At 39.9% G+C, this 23828-nt stretch overlaps 1 protein-coding gene across 6 annotated transcripts in view; it reads right to left on the bottom strand.

Annotated features, from left to right (window-relative positions):
- BTBD8 (BTB domain containing 8) overlaps positions 1-23000 on the bottom strand; it is an 88166-nt gene extending 65166 nt beyond the window's left edge. For 2 of the 6 annotated variants that reach the window (XM_023641655.2, XM_023641653.2), the window contains exons 1-3: positions 22151-22533; positions 15772-15969; positions 2997-3232 (exon numbers count right to left, since the gene is read on the bottom strand). In XM_023641655.2, coding sequence (XP_023497423.2) covers positions 2997-3232; positions 15772-15969; positions 22151-22299 — 583 coding nt within the window. In that variant the 5' untranslated portion in view covers positions 22300-22533. Of the gene's footprint in view, positions 1-635; positions 703-954; positions 1010-2996; positions 3233-15771; positions 15970-22150 lie in introns of those variants that run through there. The other 4 variants (XM_014740203.3, XM_070268746.1, XM_070268745.1 and 1 more) reach the window with 4 other exon arrangements.
- Between the last annotated feature and the right edge of the window lie 828 nt (positions 23001-23828).

The raw sequence follows: 23828 nt of genomic DNA on the forward strand, positions 1-23828 counted from the left end.
TGCTATCAGATGTGGTGTCAGGGAAAAAAAACAACACAATCACAGAAACCCAAAGCTTAATGTTCCTCAACCTGAAGTCATTATTCCATTCTACCATAAACTTTGTCTGCTTATACTCCATAAGCCTGCAAAACAGTACCACCCAAACTCCTTAAAATAGCTTAGACCACATGTCTTAGTTTGCCTGGGACAGTTCCAGTTAACGCCTGTTGCCCCAGAATAACTATCAATAGCAATAATATTTTTTCACCTTTCACTCTCTCAAAGTGTCCCAGTTTGGACAATAAAATATAAGGTTATCCTGTATATAAGGCTCTTCATGATGTGGCTTCTGCTTACATTTCCAGGCTCATCTCTTACTATGACCATTCCTGTCCCATACTTCACTCCACTCCCACAACAAACCATTTCCAGTTTTCCGAATTTGCTACATGCCTGGCTCTCTCTGCCTAGAGACATGTTGTTTCCTTTGTCTAGAATACTTCTGCCCTAAACTCTTTTTGCCTGGTTAACTCCTGCTTTTTCTTCGGGATTCAATTCAGACATCACTCCCTCCACGTAGCTTCTTCTAGAAGCCTAAGTCCTGGTAACATGTGCCCTATTTGTGTCCTAACAACACTTTGCATGTAACGCACCTGTTTCTCTTACTAGACTGCAGGACAGGAACACTACCCGTTTTGTTCACTCTTCTATCTTCAAAACCTAGCACAAAGTTGATAAGTAAATAATGTGATCAATAATTAGAATGGCATTCCAGAAACAAAGAGCAAGTGCCAAAGGACAGAGGTGACAAAATACAGTTCTTAGTGGGGGCAGGTGGGTCACACCAAGTAATTCAGTAAAACTAGAGTTTTGAGGAGTATGGGGGGTTGTGAAGAGAGGAGGGAGCAGAGTTCTAGGCAGGGGCCAGTTCACAAAATCCCCTTATACCAGGGGAAAGAATCTGAGACTTACGTTAAGGCTATGGGAGACCAGTGAAGAATTTTAGTAAGTGGAATGCCATGAACAGACTTGCAATTAACATTGTTCCGTATGATATAAACGGAGAGTGGAACAAGAAGAGGCCCGGTGACTAGCTGGGGTGCAAATTCTCAAGGAAAACAGCAAAGTCCTGAAATGAAGAAATGGCAGGAGGATAAAGAAGGAAAGCATTTAAGAATATTTAGGAGATAAATCAACAGACATGGTCATGAATTGAATGAATGAAAGGTAAGAGAGTTAACTGAGTAGAAAGACGGTGATATAATTCAAACTGATAGAGTATTTAAGAAAAGAGCAGGTTGAGAGAGGCAAGTGATCAGGTGAGTTTGAGACAAGGTAAATTTTGAGATATTTAAGGTATATTTAGACAGATATGTCTAGTCAGTGGCTGGATATGAAGCTCAAAAAAACCTGGAGAAGATAAATTATTTACGGGGCAGAAAGATGATGTGCCAGTGAAGGAGACTGAGGAGTGGCCAAGAAGGCAAATCAAGAGAGCACAGTGTCATAGAAGACAGAGGGAGTTTCAAGGAGAGTGGCAGTGATGTGACAACTTAACCGCTGTGCCACCAGGCTGGCCCGTATAACAATTGTTTTTACAAGATGAGTTTGATCCAACACAATTAATATAATAGGGGACAACTTGAGCATAACATGAACTTTTCATTTGCTTAGGTGCAAGTTCATCCAAGAGAAACCCTAGGTCAAGGCAGAAAACTGCACCCAGCTCAAGTGAGCCATGTAAGAAGACACAACACACACATAAACGCCTGAAACATCTACCAAATACCTCAGTGCACTGCATATGTTGTCAGCCACACCCATCCATAGCCGGTGTTACAAACTTCCATCTGATTTCAGAGAACCAACTGTTGGGAGATCATTTTCTATGAACATTTTTGTGTTTCTGTGTGATCTGGCCTTTTTCAACAGAGCACTAGCAAATCTGGAGAAAGGATGATTAAACAGCAAACATGCCGTGGAAAATAGAGATAATGCGATGCTCTAGAAAGATTTAGAGACTTTCTTCTCACCTGGACCGTTTTCTTACACTCCAGGGTAGTGAAGCTGCCTTCCCCTCCCCTCACCAGAGAAGATTTACTTCCTTTCCAAAGTAAAGGTATCTCTCTCTCTCTCTCTTTCTGTGCTGAGGAGAATAGGAAGATCTGCCAGGAGCCTATAAATGTCTCCTAATCTTGGTGTTCCTTGCCTGTGGTGCAGGGTAACACCTCAGGCCCTCATCACATAGCTTCATGGGGATTAGGGCTTGGGAACTGGTGCTAAGATGCTCTGAGAGTAATAACCAGTCTGTTCCCTGATCCAGAGGCCTTGAGTTTCCTGTTAGACTATTTACTACATCTACATCTATATCATTAATACCCTCCTTCCACCAATTCACAATAATTCACAAGCCACAACCCTCTCACACCCACTACCACAAACAAACTAAAGGTCTTTTTCAAAGTCGAATGCCATATTTATTATAGTATTTATGTATTCCTGAATCATTTAACATGTATAAATTTATGCTACCATTTTTGCTGGATTCCTATCACTTTAAAATGTGTCACGACAAAATTTTCAGTAATTTTTTGTGTCATGACAAAATATAATGGTGATTTTTTTGTGTTGCATAGTGTTTTTTAATGAATGCATATATTGGGTTATAATAGAACTGACCCTATGGTCTGCTAAAGCTTTTATTGGAGGCAATTAGAATAAAGATGATGACATCTGGAGGTTTAAAAGGAGAATTGTGAATTGTGTGTGTATTTATGCACTATAACTTCATCTCCAATTACTTGGGAAAAATGAGAGTTGACCACATTATTATTTTCACTTACCCACAAAACATTTACTGTCATTACATTTACTTTCATTCACTCATATGTCATTTACTTATTTTAAAAAAGTCTGTAGAGCTGATTTTTGAGTATGCTTTTCCCTAATGGTATCAGAATATAATTACTTTCATGGCTATAAAATTTTATAAAAATCCACAAAAAATACCTCACCAGTGGCAACTAAATTGTCCTCTCCATTGCTGATATCTTCTGGAATTTCATGCTTCAGAAGAGAACAATCAGGTGATTTTTTACCTAAGGACTCTGTAGATGACCTTCCATCATTGTCAGTACACTTTTCAAAATTGAAGTCATGTTTCTTTTGTGGTACCCCACTCTCCACTATCTTTTTCCTAAGAATTTCCTCTTCATAGTTTTTTATGTTTCTGTTTGATGAGTATACAACCCTAAAAGAAAAAATATAAAATATTAATAAAAATAATGTTTGTGATTCTTAAAAGCTAGTTTCCCAATGTGCCACTTTCATGTATAACAACTACATAATTTTAAAACCTTTTTAATCTGGACTAACTATAGAAAGGTCAATCTAAAAATAGCAGAAAGTTTGAAAAGTAGTCTATAAAATTTTTTAATGTTAAAAAGGAATATATAATGCCAAAAAATTAGACAACCTAGATGAAATGGACAATTCCCAGGAAGACACACACTACCAAACCTGACTTAAGATGAAACAGAATATGTGAGTAGACCTATAACAAGTAAAGAGATTGAATTAGTAATCAAAAACTTCCCACAAAGAAAAACCCAGGACAAGGTGGCTTCACTGATGAATTCTACCAAATGTTTAAAGAAGAATTAACACAAATCCTTCACAAACTTTTCTAAAAAATAGAATAAGGCACTGCCCAACTCCTTCTGTGAGGCCAGTATTATCCTGATACAAAAGCAGACACAGACGTCACAAGAAAAGAAAACCATAGACCAATATTCCTTATTAATATAGATGAAAATACCTCAACAAAATAATAGCAAACTGAATTCAGCAACATAGAAAAAGGATTATACACCATGACCAACTGGGGTTTATCTCAGGAATTCAAGAGTGGTTAAACATATGAAAATCAATGTTATACACCATATGCTGTGGTCTGAATGTCTGTGCTCCGCCCCAAAATTCACATGTTGAAACCTAAAGCTCAATATGATGATATTAGGAGGTAGCGCCTTTAGGAAGTGATTAGGACATGAAGGAAGAGCCCTCATGAATGGGATTAGTGCTCTTCAAGAGGCTCCAAAGACTCCCTCACCTCCTTCCACCATGTGAGGGTATAGTTAGAAGTCAGCAGTCCACAACCCAGAACAGAGCCTTCACCAGAACTCTACCACGCTGGCAATCTCATCTTGGACTTCTGGCCTCCAGAATTGTGAGAAACAAATTTCTGCTGTTCAAAAGCCACCCAGTCTGTGGTATTTCGTTACAGCAGCCTGAATGTACTAAGACACCATATCAATAGGACAAGAACGACAGGATTATCTTAAGAGACACAGAAAAAGCATTTAACAAAATCTAACACCCTGTCATGATAAAACACTAAACAAAGTAGGAATAGACAGGAACACGCTCAACCTGATAAAGGACATCTAAAAAAAACCATAGCTAACATCATACTTAATGGTCAAAGACTGAAAGCTTTCCTCCTAAGATCACAAGGATGTCTGCTCTCACCACTTCTATTCAACATTTAATTGGAGGTTCTAGCCAGGGTAATTAGGCAAGAAAAAGAAGTAAAAGGCATCTGAATTGGAAAGGAATAAATAAAGCTATCTCTATTTACAGATGACAAACTTGTATATAGAAAATCCTTGGAAATCACCATAAAGACTACTTGTTAAATGAGTTCTGCAAGGTTGCAGGATACAAGATCAATATGCAAAATCAATTGTATTTCTATACACTAGCAATGAGCAATCCAAAATGAAATTAGAAAATAATTCCATTCACAATAGCATCAAAAAAATAAAACACATAGGACTATATTTAACAGACAAGTACAAGACTTGTACACTGAAAGCTACAAAACAATGCTAAAAGCAATTAAATAAATGGAAACATATTCTATATTCATGGATTGGAAGATTTAATATTGTTAAGATGGCAATACTCTCTGAACTGATCTACAGATTCAGTGCAATACCTATCAAAACTCCAGCTGCCTTTGCTGCAGAAACTGACAAGCCAATGCTCAAATTCAAATAGAAATGCAAGGGACCCCGTATAGTCAAAACAATATTGACAAAGAACAAAACTGGAGGATCCCTGAATTCTAAGGTTCCTACAAAGGTACAATCACCAACACCGTGGTACTGGCATAAGGACAGACACTTAGACGAGCGGAACAGAACTGAGTGTCTAGAAGATACATTTATGAGCAACTGATTTTCAAAAGGGTATTGTGATATTGTGATTTACAATATGAAATGATTATTTGGTCTTTGTCCACTGTTTCTGGCACATAGCTCCTAAAACCCTAGTAATTTCCTACATAACAGCCATAGGAACATTTTTTTATAATACTTAGTTTTGTTCCCAGTTCCTGAAATAGCTCTAGAAGCATAAAGGTAAAATAGATGTCTTTTGTTATTCATAACAAGCCCCTTTCAACTACACCAGAGTTTACATTAATGAAGTGACTTTTGGAAAGCACCTAAGGATGGGGGGTGGTTGCCAGGGGAACCAACAATGTGACTAGAGAGTTGGCACTTTCAGTACCCCACATGACCTCTGGCGAGGGTAGAGGTTGGGTTAAACACCAATGGCCAATGATTTAATCAATCATGCCCACATAATGAAGCCTCTATAAAAACCCTAAGGAGGTTTTTAGGGTTTTTGGAGAGCCTCCAGGTTGGAGAATACATGAAGGTGCTGGGAGAGTGGTAGGCCCAGAGAGGGCAAGGAAGTTTAACACCCATTCCCACATACCTTGCCCTATGCATCTCTTCTACCTGGCTGTTTCTGAGTTATATCCGTTTATCACAAACCAGTAATATAAGTAAGTAAAGCGTTTTCTTGAGTTGTGTGAGCTGCTCTAGCAAGTTAACCAAACCTGAGGAGGGGTCGTAGGAACATCCAATTTATAGCCACTTGGTCAGAAGCACAGGTAACAACCTGGACTTATGATTGGCATCTAAAGTGGCAGGGGGAGGGCAGTCTTGGGACTGAGCCCTTAACCTTGGGATCTGACGCTTTCTCCAGGTAGACAGTGTCAGAATTGAGTTACACCTGTAGGATGTAGCTGGTGTCTGGAAAATCTCAGAATTGCTTGGGGTAGGGAAAAATCCCCACACATTTCACAACCAGAAGTGTCAGAAGTGAAATATTCTACAAGTAGAGTATTAAGTCTAGAGGAGACATACAGGAGTGTCTTTTTCCTTTATAGGTGTCCAGACAATCCAACAGGAAAAGAACAGTCTCTTCAAAAAATGGTGCCAGGACAACTGGATATCCAAATGTGAAAGAACGATGTTGGACCCCAGCCTCACACTATACAGAAAAATTAACTCAGGATAGGTCAAAGATCTACACATAAGAACTAAAAGTATAAAAATTTTATAGGCATACACAGGTATATATCTTCCTGACCTTGGATTAGGCAATGGTTTCCTAGATATGACACCAAAAACACAAGTAACAAAAGACAAGGTAGATAAAATGGAAACCACAGGAATTTACAACTTTTGTGCTTTCAAGGACACCATCAAGAAAGTTAAAATACAACCCACAGAATGGGAGAAAACTTTTGCGAATCATATATCTGATAAGAGACTCGTATCTAGGATATATAAAGAACTTCAACTCAATAATATAATGACAAACAACCCAATTAAAAAACGGGCAAAGAATGTAAACAGACAGTTCTCCAAAGAAGACAATCAGCCAATATGCACACAAAAAGATGTTCAACAGGGGGCCGTGGCCAAGTGGTTAAGTTCATGCGCTCTGCTTCGGTGGCCCAGGGTTTTGCCGGTTCAGATCCTGGGTGCAGACATGGCACCCCTCATCAGGCCACACTGAGGCGGCATCCCACATGCCACAACTAGAAGGACCCACAACTAAAAGTATACAACTATGTACTGGGGGGATTTGGGGAGAAAAAGCAGAAAAAAAAAGGAAGATTGGCAACAGTTGTTAGCCGAGGTGCCAATCTTTAAAAAAAAAAAAAGATGTTCAACATCATTAGCCATCAGATGAATACAAATCAAAACCATGAGATACTACTTCACACCCACTTGGGTGGCTCTAACAAAAAACACAAATAATAACAAGCATTGCTGAGAATGTGGAAAAATTGGAACCCTCATACATGCTAGTAGGAATGTAAAATGGTGTTGCCTCTTTGGAAAAGAGTCTGGCAGTTCCTCAAAGTTTACCATATGATCCAGCAATTCCACTCCTAGGTATATAACACAACAGAATGGAAAACACATGTTGACACAAAAACTTGTACAGGAATGTGCATAGTAGAACTATTCATAACAATCAAAAAAGTCAAAACAACCCCAATGTCTATCAACTGATGAATGGATAAACAAAATATGGTATATTCATATGCACAGAAAAGAGTTAACATAGCAGCCCTGACTGCTATCCTTTGAAAGACTTGTTTACAAGGTTGGCTCTTGGCTGGTATCTGGGAATATGATTTCAGGAGTGTTCCTAGCACTTTCTAAATGACAAGGTGGCTCATTATACCTAAACTGTTTACACAAACAATATGGTTTATGCAGAACACCTGCTTTCCTTCTAAGAGTCTGGAATATGGGTACACGTTAGGCAGAGGGTGCCTATGTAGCCAATCCCCAATAAAAACCCTGGGTATTGAGGGGCCGACCCCGTGGCTGAGTGGTTAAGTTTGAGCAGCCCAGGGTTTCTCTCTTTCGGATCCTGGGCACAGACATGGCACCACTCATCAGGTCACATTGAGGCAGCGTCCCACGTACTACAACTAGAAGGACCCATAACTAAAATATACAACTATATACTGGGGGAATTTGGGGAGAAAAAGCAGAAAGAAAAAAAAAAAAACCCTTGGGTATTGAGCCTCTAATGAGCTTCTCTGGTTGGCAATATTTCAGAAATGTTGTCACAACTCATTGCTAGGGGAATTAAGTGTGTCCTGTGTGACCCCACTGGGAAAGAACCTTGGAAACTTGTGCCTGGTCTCCTGTGGACTTCACCCCATGTGCATTTCCTCTTTGCTTCCTTTGTAATAAATCATAGCCTGGAGTATGACTATGAGTTCTGTGAGTTCTCCTAGCAAATAGCAAACCTGAGGATTGTCTTGGTGACCTTTCATCTGTCATAGAATGAAATATTCAGCCATAAAAAGGCACGAAATACTGATGACTGCCACAACACAGATGAACCGTGAAAACACCATTTTAAGTTAAAAAAGCCAGACATAAAAGCCCATGTACTATATGATTCCATTTATGTGAGATGTCCAGAATAGGCAAAACCATTAAGACAGAAAGTAGATTATTGATTGGCAGGAACTAGGGGGAAGAGGAGGGAGGAAGTGACTGCTGATGGGTATGGGGTTTATTTTCAGGATGCTGAAAATATTCTGGAATTAGACAGTGGTGATAGTTGTACAACATTGTGAATATACTAAAACCACTGAATTACACACTTTCAAAGGGTGAATTTTATCGTATGTGAATCATATCTCAATTAAAAAGAGTGTACAATTGGAGACAGTGTGATAGACAACTCTTGAGGAGCTTTGATATGAAAGGGAGCAGAGCATGAGTATTAGCTGGTAGAGTATTAGCTAGAGGGGAAGTGGGGTCAGGAGAGGGTTTTGTTGTTTTTCAGGTGGCGGGAAAATATCATGTTTATATGCTAATAATAAGATCCAAGAGAAGATAAACTTTTTTGGAAAAGTGAACACTGTTGGAGCAATGTCTCTGAATAGGTGAAAAGAAAAAGGATGAGATCTGGTGGACAAGTGGAGGGACTGATTTTAGAAGCACTGATGGTTCATCAATAGTACAAGGAAAGAAGACAAAGCATACGGTGCAGACGCAACTTAATGAGTAGATGTGGGGGAGTTTATGAAAGTTCTCTTCTTATTGCCTTGACTTTCTCAGTGAAATAGAAAGAAAGCTCATCAAGTGAAAATGAAGATGGGCGAAGAGCAGTTGAAGGTTCAAGAAAAAAGAGGTGTGAAATAATCTTCAAGGAGAGTGGGAGACCAAATGGGACGAGGAAAATATAGTATGACTGCATGTAGTACGACTGCCAGAGAGCACTAAACTAAACAGCCTACTTGAGGTTCATGGTCATGATTTAAAGTGAGACTGATTAGCATGCACTTTTCTCCAGCCATATTCAAGCGTACGGATGCAGGAGTGGAGTAGCCAGAGAGTTGGATTTAAGGTTTGGGGTTTTTGACATGCAATTAAGATAAATTCAGAGGGAACAAGGGAACAAGGGAACAGAGGCTGTATGTAAAGTGAGTGACACAATGATAGAAAGGAATTTAAACTGAGCAAGATGGAAATGAGGACATAGGGGATATGAGACAACAAAAATGTGGTAAGATTAATTGTAGGTGCTGGTAGAATCGAATTATTAGAGTTGGAGTTTTAAGGAAGTAATCCAGACAGATAGGAGGCAGAAGTTAAGAGAGTGAGATTCTTGGAATCAAGATTACATAGGGTTACAGTTATTGCTAATGACACGATTTAGAATTTGACATGGTAGTGAGTGGTTGAGGTGAGGTGGAGAAAAAGATTACTGGAAGACAGGAATTAAAGGTGCTAAGAGCGCAGGGTATTGGACATCATCTATGTGGCAATTGTAATCGCCAAGAATTATGTTACTCGATAAAACTGACAATAGTTAGTTTCTTCGAGGAATGAGGAACTGACCTGGGGGTCCACAGATGAGTGGCCAATGGTACAGACTGGTAAGATGAGAGTCAAAGACAGGGGATTTAGAAAGAAGGGAGGGAGAAAGGTCTAGAGGCAGCAGTGAAGTTCACAAGTGTTTTAAAATATACCTGGGAATTTGGTTTTATTCAGGTATGGTCAGGTCTAATGATCAGGAGATGATTGCCATGGAAATGATAGTTTGTAACTCACAGTTCCCAAGAGGAGGGGGACATAGGCCAGCTAGGCAGGGCTACACAGGGAAGCAATAGGGTCAGTCTGGAGGCAGAAGGAGGGAGGGAAAAACATGGGCAAAAGCCTTTCTTGTGGCTTTTGTGGGAAGGAATGGGTGAGGCAAGGTAAACAGCTGAGCTACCTTAGGATTGGATAGTTTAAACAATTTGGGGGGTTCTGGGCTATAAGGGTGGTCTTTAGCTGTCTGGGACCTGGCCCTGGGATGATTAGGACAAAGGAACATTGCCTTCTGGAGCGTAAGAACCAGACAGAGGAGGTGGGTGTCCAAATGGATTCAGAACTAATTGCTTTGCATATCAAAGGCATGTTTACAGGAATTAGCTAACCCCGGAAGGAGCAGTCTCTCTGCAGTCAGTGAGGCCCCAGATGCCAGAGCATCAACAACACAGAAAATAAGAAAATATAGTTAATACAGTGAAATATAGATAGTACAGCAAGACACCCATCCCAACCACTTCCAGCCCTGCTAATATAAGGGAAGTGGCAGAAAAATAACTACCACCTGAGAAAGCTGCAGGGGAAATGGAACCCTTTGTTCTGTGCTGTTTTATGTGTTTACCTAATTGACACTTTATTCTAGCATCTCCCAGTTAGTGATGTTAAACCAAAAATCCAAAAGTCTTCCCTCTTTTCTTTCCTTCACACACACATGCACACACAGTCTCTGACAACCATAACAGGGTAAGTCTTCTAGGTAAATCAAAGATTTTTATGATCCGACTTAGGATCATGTCATACAGCAAGAACTACTTTCCATTGCCAATCATTTGAGTTATATGTGAAGTCACTGTATATAAAACAATTTTTCAAAGACTGTATTTCCTACTCTAACTCAAGTACACACCAAAGGATTCTACAATAAGTAGCAAATAACAGAGTACTTTAAAATCTTTATTAGTTATTTAAAGAGAAAGGATGTGCACTGAAGACACAAGCACTGAATTTTATACAGTAAGAATTCAAAAACCTATTTTATCAGAAGTTTTACTAAAAAAATTTGTCTCAATGTTTTACATTATAATCCTCTCTTTATGCTTTATATTAACATAGAAAAATTTCAATGCAATCTTCTAAAAAAAAGGAGTACATCACAAGCACTTTCTATGCGCACGATACTACATGAGATACCACTGGGGACGTTCACATCAATCAGACGATCTAATCTCAAGGAGCTTATGTAACCACAGACATACATGACTAACCCAATATAAAACAGAATGTGATTGAGTGCTTAAAATAGAGGACCATGAAGTGCTACGAAGCACAAAGCCATTTACTCCAACTTCCTTGTTCTAAATATGAGAAAACCGAGGCTCAACAAAACCATAAAACAAGATAATGCATAGCCAGAAGGCAGATCTGTCTTGTGTCCAAATCCAGTGCTTCCTCCACTCTAACATACTGTCTCTCACTCAACCTCTTTCTCTATCGCTTTTAATGATAAATAAAGGATAACATTAATGTAATTTCTCCCTTTCTCTAATATACAAAAACTTGACCTATCCCAAGCGTCTTCTTCTAAACATACACTCAACAGCTGAGGAAATGTATAATTTCATAGAGCCTACTACTGTTAACACTTATTAAAATGTATTCAGTGCTTACTACATGCCACACCACTGTGCCAAGTGCTTTCTAAGCATCTCATTTAACCCTCACAGTAACACTATGAGGTAGGTATTGTTATTTTGTCCATTTTTCAGATGAGGAAACTAATGGTAAGTGATTAGTCCAAATTCATACAGTTAGAAGTGATAGACCTGGCTTGACTACAGAGCCTGCTCTTACAACACTAGAAAAAAAAGAGTACACATTTTAAAACTGATAGCTGGGACTCACTGATGAGCCTATGATCTATACTGGAAAATGATAATAATTTTCTAAATAGCACTTAAAGCATCTGTTTAAATTATAGTATGTCATACTGTTCTCCCACACAGCGGAAGCCAAGGTTAGGCAATTTCCATTTATGCTTTAGGAGCTTTATATAAGAAACTCTGAAATAATAAAGAAAAACAGATCACTCAAGCAACTGTCAGAGCATAAAATGAGGAAAAATAAGCCAAATCGCAAAAATATACTTAAAATTCAATTACCCAAAAAGAATTTTCTACACTACAGTCAACATGATTTTGATTATAGGCATAGTATGTTAGCAAATAACTAAAGGACTAGCATATACAAAACATCTAGGATCCAGGACATAAAACCACAAAAGTCCAACTCTGATTTCTCATAAAAGCCAAATTGATAATTGGCCCTGGCATTAAGGACAAACATAAAGACCAATGGAATAGAATTGAGAGACCAGAAATAAACCCTAATGTTGATGTGTGTATTAGTTAGCTGAGGCTGCCACAACAAAATATCACAAACTGGAGGCTTAAACAATGGAAATTTATTTCTCACAGTTCTGGAGGCTGGAAGTCCAAGATCAGGGTGCCAGCATGGTTGGGTTCTGGTGAGAACTCTATTCATGACTTGCAGTTGGTCACCTTCTCTCTGTGTCCTCACATGGTGGAAAGAGAGAGAGAAAAGCTCTCTGGTATCTCTTCTTATAAGGGCACTATTCCCATCATGAGGGTCCTACCCTCATGACCTCACCTAAACTTAATTACCTCCCAAAAGCACAATCTCCAAATGCTATTACATTGGGGGTTAGAGCTTCAACATACGAATGGGGGGCCAATTCAGTCCATAGCAATGGGCAACTGATTTTCAACAAGGGTGTATAGGCAATCAGATGGGGAAAGTGTAGTCTCTTCAAAAATGGTGCTGGGACAACCAGATATCCACGCACAAAAGAATGAAGTTGGACCCCTTCCTTATACTACATACAAAAATTAACTCAAAATGGATCACTGACCTAAATGTAAAAGCTAAAAGCATAAAACTACTAAATTCTTAGAAGAAAATATGAGAACAAATCTTTATGACTCTGGATTAGACAATGGTTTCTCATCTATAATAGCAAAAGCACAAGTGACAAAAGAAAAATTAGATAAACTAGGCTACATTAAAATCTAAAACTTTTGTGTTGCAAATGATACCATCAAGAAAGTGAAAAGATAACCTATAGAATGGAAGAAAATGTTGGCAAATCATGTCTGATAAGAGTCTAATATCCAGAACACATAAAGAACTCTTATAACTCAATAATATAAAGATAAAATAACTCAACTGAAAAAAAATGGACAAAGGATGTGAACAGACAGTTCTACAAAGAAGATATACACGTGGTAAATAAGCACATGAAAATATGCCAATATCATTAACCAACAGAGAAATACAAATGAAAACCACAATGATATACCACTTCACATTCACTAGGATGGCTGTAGTAAAAAAGACAGAAGATAATAAAAAGTGTTACAGGGATGTGGAGAAACTGAAACTCTTATACACTGCTGGCAGGAATGTAAAATGATATAGCCCCTTTGGAAAAAGAGTCTGGTACTTCCTGAAAAAGTTAAACCTAGAGTTACCATATGACCCAGCAATTGCACTCTTAGGTATATACCCAAGAGAAATGAAAATACAGGTTCACACAAAAATATGCATGTGAATGTTCATAGCAGCATTAGAGATAATAGCTCAAAAGCAGAAACAACATAAATGTCCATCACCTGATGAATGGATGAACAAAATGTGGGATAGCCATACAATGGAATATTATTTGGCAATAAAAAGAAACGAAGTACTGATACATACAACAACACGCATAAACCTTGAAAACATTATGCTTAGTTACACAAGCCAGTCACAAAAGACCATGAATTGTATGAATCCATTTACATGAGAAGTCCAGGAGAGGCAAATCCATAGACACAGAAAGTGGATTAGTGTTGCCTAGGGCAGGGGCGTGAAGGAATAGAAAGTGATAGGTAACAGGCATGGGATTTCTTTTTGGGGTGTTGAAAATGCTCTAAAATTAAATTGTGGTCATGGTTGCACAACTCTGTATAAAAACTAAAACCACTGAATTGTACACTTTAAATGAGTGGATTATATCTGTGATATGTGAATTAAATCATATCTCAATAAAGATGTTTTTAAAAACTAGGAATTGACAAATGTATAGTACTATACAATGACATAATTGCCAGTACTGGCTTCAAAATTTAGTTCCCCACTTACCTGTCATCATGAAGCACTGAAGTCAAGAATCACTAACCAGTACGTGCTTAGTCCTTTACACAGGACCTTGCCCCTAATGGGGCACAATAAACATTTGTTGAACAAGCATATGTGAGGCGTGGTGTGACAGAAAACCACTAAAACATCATTACGACAATACTAACTTCCATATATTGGAGAAAGGGAAGAAATTATGGGAGGGCAGAATTTAAATTACTGAAATAAAACACAAATAAACACTTCAAGATTACAAAAAACTTAGTTAACAATTTTTACAGTGCTTACTGTGTGCCAGGTATTTTACATCTGAGGAAAGGCTAGGCACAGAGGGGTTAAGTTTGAGGCGCACAGCCACCATATGGCAGAGCAGGAAATGTGAACCCAGGCAATCTATCCCTAGAGACCACATTCTTAAACACTAAAATGTTTAAGACCTCTCTAAAGTCATTTTTTTTTTAAAGATTGGCACCTAGGCTAACAACTGTTGCCAATCTTTTTTTTTTTTTTTTCTGCTTTATCTCCCCAACCCCACCCCTGTACACAGTTGTATATCTTAGTTGCAGGTCCTTCTAGCTGTGGGATGCGGGATGCCACCTCAACGTGGCCTGACGAGTGGTGCCATGTCCGCGCCCAGGATCCAAACCCTGGGCCGCCGCAGGGGAGTGCGCGAACTTAACCGCTCGGCCACGGAGCCGGCCCCTAAAGTCATTTAAATAGGTTTTTACAAAAGAGATATAATTTTGAGGAACTCCATTAGAAAGTACTTCCCACCTGGATACATTTAGCAAAAACAAGTGCCAAATAATTACTCATATGGGCAGATAACAGTAAAGCTATTACTATTAACTATTAACACTATTAAAATACTGTTCTATTCAATTAGAATAGGGATTAATTTAAACTAGCTTCTCTCATTATTTAGCTTATGACAATTCTCTAAGTTCACCAAACACGAGTCCCTAAAATTACTAAGAAGTTCACTGAATGTTCTACTTTTAAAATTTTTGACACAAGCCATGAGAATAAAAAGTTGTGATCTCATATTTTTATAAACATACATAATTTATTCAAAGCTTTACATACCAATCATATAGAAGTCAGTATATAGCAGTGGTTCTCAACAGGGGGCAGGTTTACCCCCCAGAGGACATTCGACAATGTCTACAGACATCATCTGGTTGTCACAAGTTAGAAGGGGGGTGGGGGCCCTCAAAAAGAATGGGGAGGGAAAGTGCTACTGGCACTAGTGGCTGGAGGCCAGGAACACTGCTAAACATCTGAAAACATACAGCACAGCCCCCACAACAAAGAATTATCCAACCCAAAATGTCAACAGTGCCACTGCTGAGAAACCCTGACACACAGTAATTCATTCAAATTATTGGACAGCACACCATTTCTCCTCTCTCAGGATCAATCTCAAGACAGTACTTAGCCTCTCCCAATACTAAGCCTCTAATACTCTCATGCTAATACTTAGCCTCTACTAACACTAATTACTAAGATAATTTCGAATTTGAATGAATGGATTTTTCATTGAAGGCTATAAAACAGAGATGAAAATACACGAAATAAAAACATACACACATATATGTCTAAAAAATAAACAATTACATATCAGACTTAAATATAAAAGGAAAAAGATAAAGAAAGTACTTACTGTAAAAATGTTCTAAATTCTGAAGCTTCGAAGTTCTCCAGAGCGATAGGCTCATGATTTGTTAAATTATTCGAGGTCTGTCCAATAGTATGAAAATAGAAGTCAGGAACCCTCGCTAAAAGGACCACTTTGTGTGCTTTGAACAAAGTACAACCTACACAGAAAGTAACATCCGTATGGATTTCTTCCCTTAGAAGCCTGTAAGAAATAAAAAGGAACCATGGTTTAATTAGTGATGCTCAGAAATACACAATATACCCATTTTTGTAAAACAGGTTTTAAAAATAACACAAACTAAAAAATACAGAGGTAACAAAATGAAAATAAGTTAATATGAAAACGAGTTTGTTCTCAGTTCATTCCAAAGAACACCATTTAATACTGGCTTAGAATCTAATTTTCTAAAATTTATAGTGGAAACAAAGGTAGTAACACTAAAAAGAGTAAGACTATTTTTTCAAAAAAATCTTTTCTTTTTAATTCCTTCTAATAATAAAATTTATCTTCTGCTACTTATGTTGATTTTCCTTTAAAAGGTACCTACTTTAGATTTATTTTGGAAAAAGAATACAAAGTAATATGGTCGTTGACTACTGAAAAGAATCAATTTTTTAAAATCTTACTAAAATTGATACAAAAAAAATAAACAGTCAACAACACCAGCAAACCGGATAACAATAGACAATCCAGATTAGAAAATGGTACACTTTGTTCTGACTATTGTTAAATACCAAGTCTGAAATGCAGGCTTGGCTGTCAAGAATGTGACATGTAAGCCCTTTTCCATTTTTTCCCCCCACGAATAGAACTAAACATGCTCTAATCTATTATTAAAATGATGGATTCATGGTAAACCCATTCAAATCTCTTTACTAATGTACAGACATAGTTATGGTAAAGCCTACTGATTACATGCACAGTGATAGAAAAACAGAAATCAGTATAATAGAAACTGTCATAATCTTTTTGTCTCTGTGGTAACTACATATTTTTAGTCTCTAAATACGAAGTAATACTTCACATCACTATAACATTATCATCAGCAAGGTATGTACTCTCAGAGGACTTCTGTATTACAGGATATAATTGGCATTCACACCAGTGCACTACAGGAGGTACAAGTAATGGATAAAGAGACCTATTACAGTGAAAGCTCAGCAGGTTGCCACTGACACTCACACTCCCCTAAGACCAAGTTAATGGCTCCTTCTTCTGATTCCATCACCCTCGGTACATACCTCTATTACAGTACTTTTGTCATTGCATCATTATTTTTATGTATTTTTCTCCCTACTAGACAATGAACTCCCCAAAGGCAAAACCTGTGTATCCAGTAAAAAGCAAGAGCTCAATAACTGCTTGCTGAATTTTGTTGCATTCTACCCTAAACAAAACAAATGCTTCAGAGCACAAAGCTTTCAGAACCTTGGGAACAATGAGCCACCAGATGCATTTTAGTCAATATTTTCATCAATAAATTATTTTCATAAGTGATTTTTAAAGTTATGCAAAAATGTACTGATCCCTCAAACATTTATAAAAACTCAAATTGTGCAGGTATTCAGTTTGTTCCTCCCTCCCACACACCTTCTCTGCATCCCGCACTCTTCCCCAAATGAATAAAGAAGCATTGCACTGGTAGCCGTATAACCGGCACCAGGGAATCTGCCTTGTTCGTAATAGATGCTCATGAGTATTTGTTAAATGACAAAAAGTTAATGTGTTTAAAAAATTGTTAATGTGAAAATATAGTGCTTTTTATTTCATACAACCACCTGTATCAGTTACAAGTATATCTTGTATCTGTTATAAGTAACAGAATATCTGACTCAGAGCAGCTTAAACATGAAGGGGGGTTTACTGGCTCATCTAATGGTCAAGTTTAGAGAAAGGACAGGTTGAGCAAAGGCTCCACAATGTCAAGGCCCGGCTTCTTTTTCATTTCTCTGCCAGCTACTGTATTGATCTATCTAAGGCCGATTAAACCCAGTTATCACTAAAAATTTATTGAGCACATACTATGCACTAAGTACTGGGGACACAAAGGTGACTAAAACACATCTGCCCTCGAGGACTTTATAGAACAGTAGGGAGGCCAGGCCTGAAAACTAAAGAATGATACATATTCAACAGCACAAATAAGGAAATATTTTTCAGAGACAGACATAAGAGAAATGTCCTTAGAGAGGACATTTTGAAAACAAAACGAGATTTTAAAAATTGAGTAAGAGTTGGTCAGGAAAGCAAGGCAAGGAAGGAGGGAGCTCCTCGCTCCTTCCACAGGCACGCGTGAGTGCGGAGCTACAAAGTGGTCCATGGAGGGCATCGAGGGGTGAGAAGCGGCAGATGAAGCTGCAGCGATACAGATGAGGAAGAGGCAAAGAGCTGAACTCTATCTTACAGTTGAAGGGGAATCACCAAATGCCTTGAAACATGAGCAAATTTATTTCTCAAAATGTCCCCTGTCGGTTGTGTAGAAGAGGAATTAGGTGAAAATGAGAATGAAGACGAGAAAAACTCCTGCACAGCACAGATGAATGACGTAAAGGGCTTGAGCAGGAGAGGATGGATGGTGATAGATGTCAACCTACAAAAACAGAAACCAGTCTAAGAGGCAAAATGTTTATATGGGATCAGAGAATTGCAATTCGGGGAGCACAGACTCAGGCAGAAACCCAAATAACGTCCCAATTACAGGAGAGGGGCTCAGGGATTTTATAGGAAAAAGAGACTATGAGGTAAGTTGCACTAAAGAAGAGTTCATTGGTGCTAGAGGAAGTAAGGCTAGGTTTGGACTTCACAGACTGGCTTGAGATTCGGTCATCAGGCAAAAGGCTAAACTTGTATTTCATTGATTGGTTAGTGACTCGGTCATCAGCAAAGTCCAATTTCATCAATCCTTACAAACAGGATATTCTTGTCCTTACTGACTTCTTGGAATGTTGGCAGTTTGGTACAGTTTGGACAATAAAGAAAACGACATTCAAGGCAATGCCTCTGCAATGGCTGCTCTGGCTCTATTTTAATATGGCTCCACTCACGTTGTCTTTCACACAGAGAATAGGGGATGGAATTAAAATATATTCAGGTAATAAAATTGGCAGGAGCTGGCGGCTGGATGTAGAAAGGGAAGGGAAAGGCCGAGGATCTCTCTCACATTTGGCTTGGACAACTGGGTGCTGGTGATGCCACCAACCTTTAATCTGTATCTGCTCTTCCAACTTCCCTCCTAAACTCCAGACATATTTACAATTTTCTCCTTGATACAGCTTCCTGAACATTCACCATACTCCTCCCTTTCAAGAGTGCTATGATTTGGCACCACCTTCTATGCTTCCCTTTCTCTGTTCCTCCACATGTAACATCTGTTGCCAATATTTTCTTCTTCTTCTTCTCCCCAAAGCCCCCTGGTACATAGTTGCATATTCTAGTTGTAGGTCTCTCTAGCTGTGCTATGTGGGACGCCACCTCAGCATGGCCTGATGAGTGGTGCCATGTCCGCGCCCAGGATCCAAACTGATGAAACCTTGGGCCGCCCAAGAAGAGCACGAGAACTTAACCACTCGGCCACAGGGCCCGCCTCTCTAGTCTTCTTTTATCCATTCACCCTCTCCTACTGTCACTTTGATTGCCTGCCATACCCACAATCCCTTCCCAAACAAAGCTACCAAATTCATTTATTATTTATATACGGCCCTGCTTTGTACCACATGACCCTGACGCTCTTAACCACATCTGAATGGACAATGGATTGAGCCAAGGTTAGCCATTAGTCAATGTGGTAGTTAAATAAGGGAACTCTAAGGGCCAGTCCCATGGTGGAGTGGTAAGTTCATGTGCTCCACTTCGGTAGCCCAGAGTTTTGCTGGTTTGGATCCTGGATCCGGACCTGGCACCGCTCATCAGGCCATGCTGAGGCAGCGTCCCACACAGCACAACTAGAAGGACCTACAACTAGAATATACAGCTATGTACTGGGGGCTTTGGGAAGAAGAAGGGGGGAAAAAAGAAGATTGGCAACAGATGTTAGCTCAGGTGCCAATCTTAAAAAAATAAAAATAGAAAAACAAGTGAACTGTAGCAGAGATGTTCTAAAATAAACAGGGACCAACCGACAACACTCTAAGAGAGTTTCGAAGTAAATCCAAGGCAGAGTAAGAAAAAGAAATGGGTAAGGAGAGAAGCAGAGATGAAAGACCAAAGTTGCTGGAAGATCATTTGTGTAACTACTGTAGACAGGACAGACCGACTGGGTTCACACTCCGGTCATGTGACCTTGGGCAAGTCACGTTAACATCTCTGGAGCCAGATCGCCAAGGTTCTTACTCCGATTCCACCATTTCTCCTCTAATGTTCAGTTTCCTTATCTGTTAAATGGGAATAATAACAAGACTTACCTCACAGGGGAGTAAATAAAACATGTCAGCCCAGTGCCTAGCTAATAGTAGGATGGCAATAAGTATTAGCCACTTTTATTACAATTGTCCTGAATAATGGTCCCATTTCTCAATGAAGTCTTACTGTCCAGTTGCTGTCATGTCCCAAGCAACTTTCCAATTCTACATCAGATCTGGCTTTTTGACTGCTGAACCTATTTCCTGTTTTTCCTCTTGTCTCCACATATATCCTATTACCTCAGGCAATCCAGAGGTGTCTCTGTTACTTGCTTTTGGGAAGAATCTAATACAACCTGATTTCCCAATAAATCAAGCTCTTTCAAATCTCTGTGGCTTTGTAAATGCCGTTTCTTGTTTAGATACCCTCTGACTTCTCCCTTCCCAATCTCTACCTAATCAATCCCCAAGAGATCACTCAAATGTCACCCTATAAAGCCTTCCCCAATTCAGCGTGATCCCCATCATTTTTGTTTGGCTATTCTCTTTCTCACTAGAGTGGAAGCACAAACACCAAAACCATGTCTTATTAATCTTTGATTCTTTAGGACCTAGTTCAGAGCGAGGTACATGGTGGGTGCTAGATATTTCATTAATATCTGCAGAATAAATCAATGATATTGCTGTGCTCAGAGGATTAATTTAGCCTAGCATTTAAGATGGCTAGATGAGCATATGAAGTTTTTTTGCTGTTAAAATAAAACCCCTGCTACACCTATTTTTCTTTGCTTGTGATAGGAACTTGGGAGTTCTGGGTCCTATCCTTAATTGCTGCGAGGATAAGGATAAACTGTTCACTTGCTATACGTTTAATCTCATTTTCTCTACATAAATTAGATTTATCTTCCTTAAATTCATGACACTTTTAAGGCTTACAGTACAGCCAGAAGAATAAAGCCACTGAAGAGAAGGGGCACTTTATCCTTAGAGGTTCACCCTAGAAACAGAACAACCTCAGTTTTATTTTTTCCATCTTTTACATCAATCCCCACAAGTGGAGACAAAGCAGCATCTCTGGTAGATAGGCCCAAATTAAAAGGAAAGTTTTTACTTTACAAAACTCAGTTTATAGCTGCTGGAGCCCTAAGTGTGGGCAAGAGAAAGCACTTTTTAAATGTAGAATGCTGCACAATTGTTAGTTATTAGTAGTAATTATATTTACTCTACTTCACTGTTCTCAGTGGGACCCAGGCCAGCAGCATCAGCATCACCTGGGACCTTGTTAGAAATGCAAAAATCTTGTCCCCCATCCCAGACCTGCTGAATCAGAACTATGGTCTGGGACCCAGCAAATCGAAGTTTTAACAAGCCCTCCAGGTGATTTAGATGCACACTAAAGTTCAAGAACCAATGTTTTGGTGAAAATAGAAATTCTCTACAGAATATTTCTAAGCTTCATTTTCTTTATAAACTGAAATGCCTTTCACTGGATTCACCATAGCCTGAGTTAAGCTTCACAACAACCCTCCACTTGCTTGAGTCTCAAGGGAGCTGGGAGTTGCTGGGAGCTGTAGAGTGTTCTAGGTGGAGAGGGGAAGCCAGGTTGCAATCAGGAAGTATTTCTACGTATGCATTTTTCGTACATTGTTTCAAGAGAGCTCAGAAGAGCCATCCAAGACTCCAGTAATTTTTCCTCATCCTAAATATTCATTTTTTCTACCTAATTTTATTTTTCTTAAAACTGTTTAAGCTTATAAAAAATTGTGTACGTTTTAGGACCATGAAACCTGGATCCACCCCGACCTTACCGATATGTCTTTCAAAAACCAAGCCTGCCCGTTTTAAGAGTATTTTGGGACAAACTAATGCCGCACGTAACTATAATTGATCTTGGTTTTCTTTTTGAATCTCGTCCGTGGGCTCCGAGATGCTCGGGATTGGTTGTTTGGGGCGAGCGAGCCCACTTTGCGGCGAGGAGACTGGAGAAGAGCCCGCCGTAGCCTACGGTGGGGAGGGATGCGGCGGAGGTCCCCGCCTCCTCCTACCTGAGCAGATCCTGGCTGAGCTGCTCCGACACCATCGCCTGCAGACGGCGCCGCTCACAGGGCCCCTTCCTTTGCAACCCCTTACTGCAAACTCCGGGGGACGCCAGAAGTCCCATGGGGGCCGCACTACCCTCCCCACAGCGGGCCATGTCTCACGAAGCGACGGCGGCGCCCTGCAGGCCCAGGACGCGGGCTCCCCGGCCGGGCTCTGGAAGAAGGGGGCGTTTCGGAGCGACTGCTCCACTCCGACGCGAACCCGCCCCCTAGGGGAAAGGTTGGCGCCTCTCGCCTGTTTGCAGACGGTCCCTTACAGCCGGCGCACCGCAGCGCTTGGGAGTCTCGGAGGCCGGGGCCTGCGCCGGCACGTGACCCGGGCAGGGTGTGCGCAGGCGTCGACGCTCTGTTTACCTCCGCCGGGCACCCCGCCCCGCCTGGACCGCGGCGTGAACGGTCCGCCAGACCCGCCGATCCCTCCTGCTCCGTAGCCCCGTCCCTCGTCTTTGCTTTCCGGGCGGTGTTAAGCATTGAGAGCCGAGAGCAAATCAACCTGCGCAGCCTTGCCACACTCTGTCTTCCTGGGATGTCAGCGCTTTGTTTTCCAGGAAAGAGAAGTTCACAAGACCTTTCCCGCGGCGAGTCACACTCCGTGTTTTAGTTGCTTTGGGCAAGAAAATCTGGGTGTGAGGGACGGTGGAAGAGTTTCGTAAAATCAGCGCAAGTCAGAACGCTCCTGAGTCCCCTGCAGAGTGTGTACACAGCGTGTAGAGAAGGCCCTTCCCTTCTAATCCGGGGAGTGGCTCATGTAACTGCTCTTGAACTTTAGCTGAGAAACGTCAGGTTATATTCTAGCGCTTTGCGTGTAAAGCCTTAACATTTATGACGAGGAAGGGAGAAGGTAAGGTGGGAGGGGCAGAGCCTTTAGTTGAACAGGAAAGTGGGTGGATTGGTGAGCTGTATAATTTTTAGTATTTAAGCCTGAAGAAAATAGCTGGAGTGGATGTCATTTAAAAGTCTTTTGGTACTTTTTATTTGATTATTTCCTCCAAAGGAAGAAAGCTCAATAGTTCTGCTTCATTCAGGACCTCTGCACAATGTATCGCGTACTAATTGCTTGGAAAATATATGGACTTTGTTTCATAAGATTGGCCAAGAAGTAGACATTTCTCCAGATAATGCCCGTCTCAAATATTGACACCTTAATTCTGAAAAATATAACTGGATAATTGATTCTTAATTACTCCTGTAGAAAAAGAGGCAAGTCAAAGATAATATAATACTGCTTAATATTTATAGAGTGCTTATTAGATAAGAAAACTGCTCTAGACCTGTATTAACTCAATCCTCACAACCACCATTTAGGTGGGTACTGCGATGAGCCCAATTTACAGGTGAGGAAGTTGAGGCATGACAGGATGGGTAACTTGGGCAAGGTCACACAGTAAGTGATGCTCTACGTGTTAAAACCCAGGAAGTCTAGCACAAGACTTGCCCTTCGAAGTCCTCCAAGCTTTCTACCACGCCCCTTTATCAGCTGGTGAAGTCACAGGCTACTCTCTGGTTGGGAATGGATGACAGAATGGTTTCTGGTCCATGTAATTTAATTCACTTATAACTACCTTAGGCAGCTGACTCTGAAGTGATTAAAGAAAAAGTAACTTTTTTAAAAAGCAAATCTTGT

Source organism: Equus caballus, chromosome 5 (genome assembly GCF_041296265.1).
Source record: "Equus caballus isolate H_3958 breed thoroughbred chromosome 5, TB-T2T, whole genome shotgun sequence".
In the NCBI taxonomy this organism is placed as follows: domain Eukaryota; kingdom Metazoa; phylum Chordata; class Mammalia; order Perissodactyla; family Equidae; genus Equus; species Equus caballus.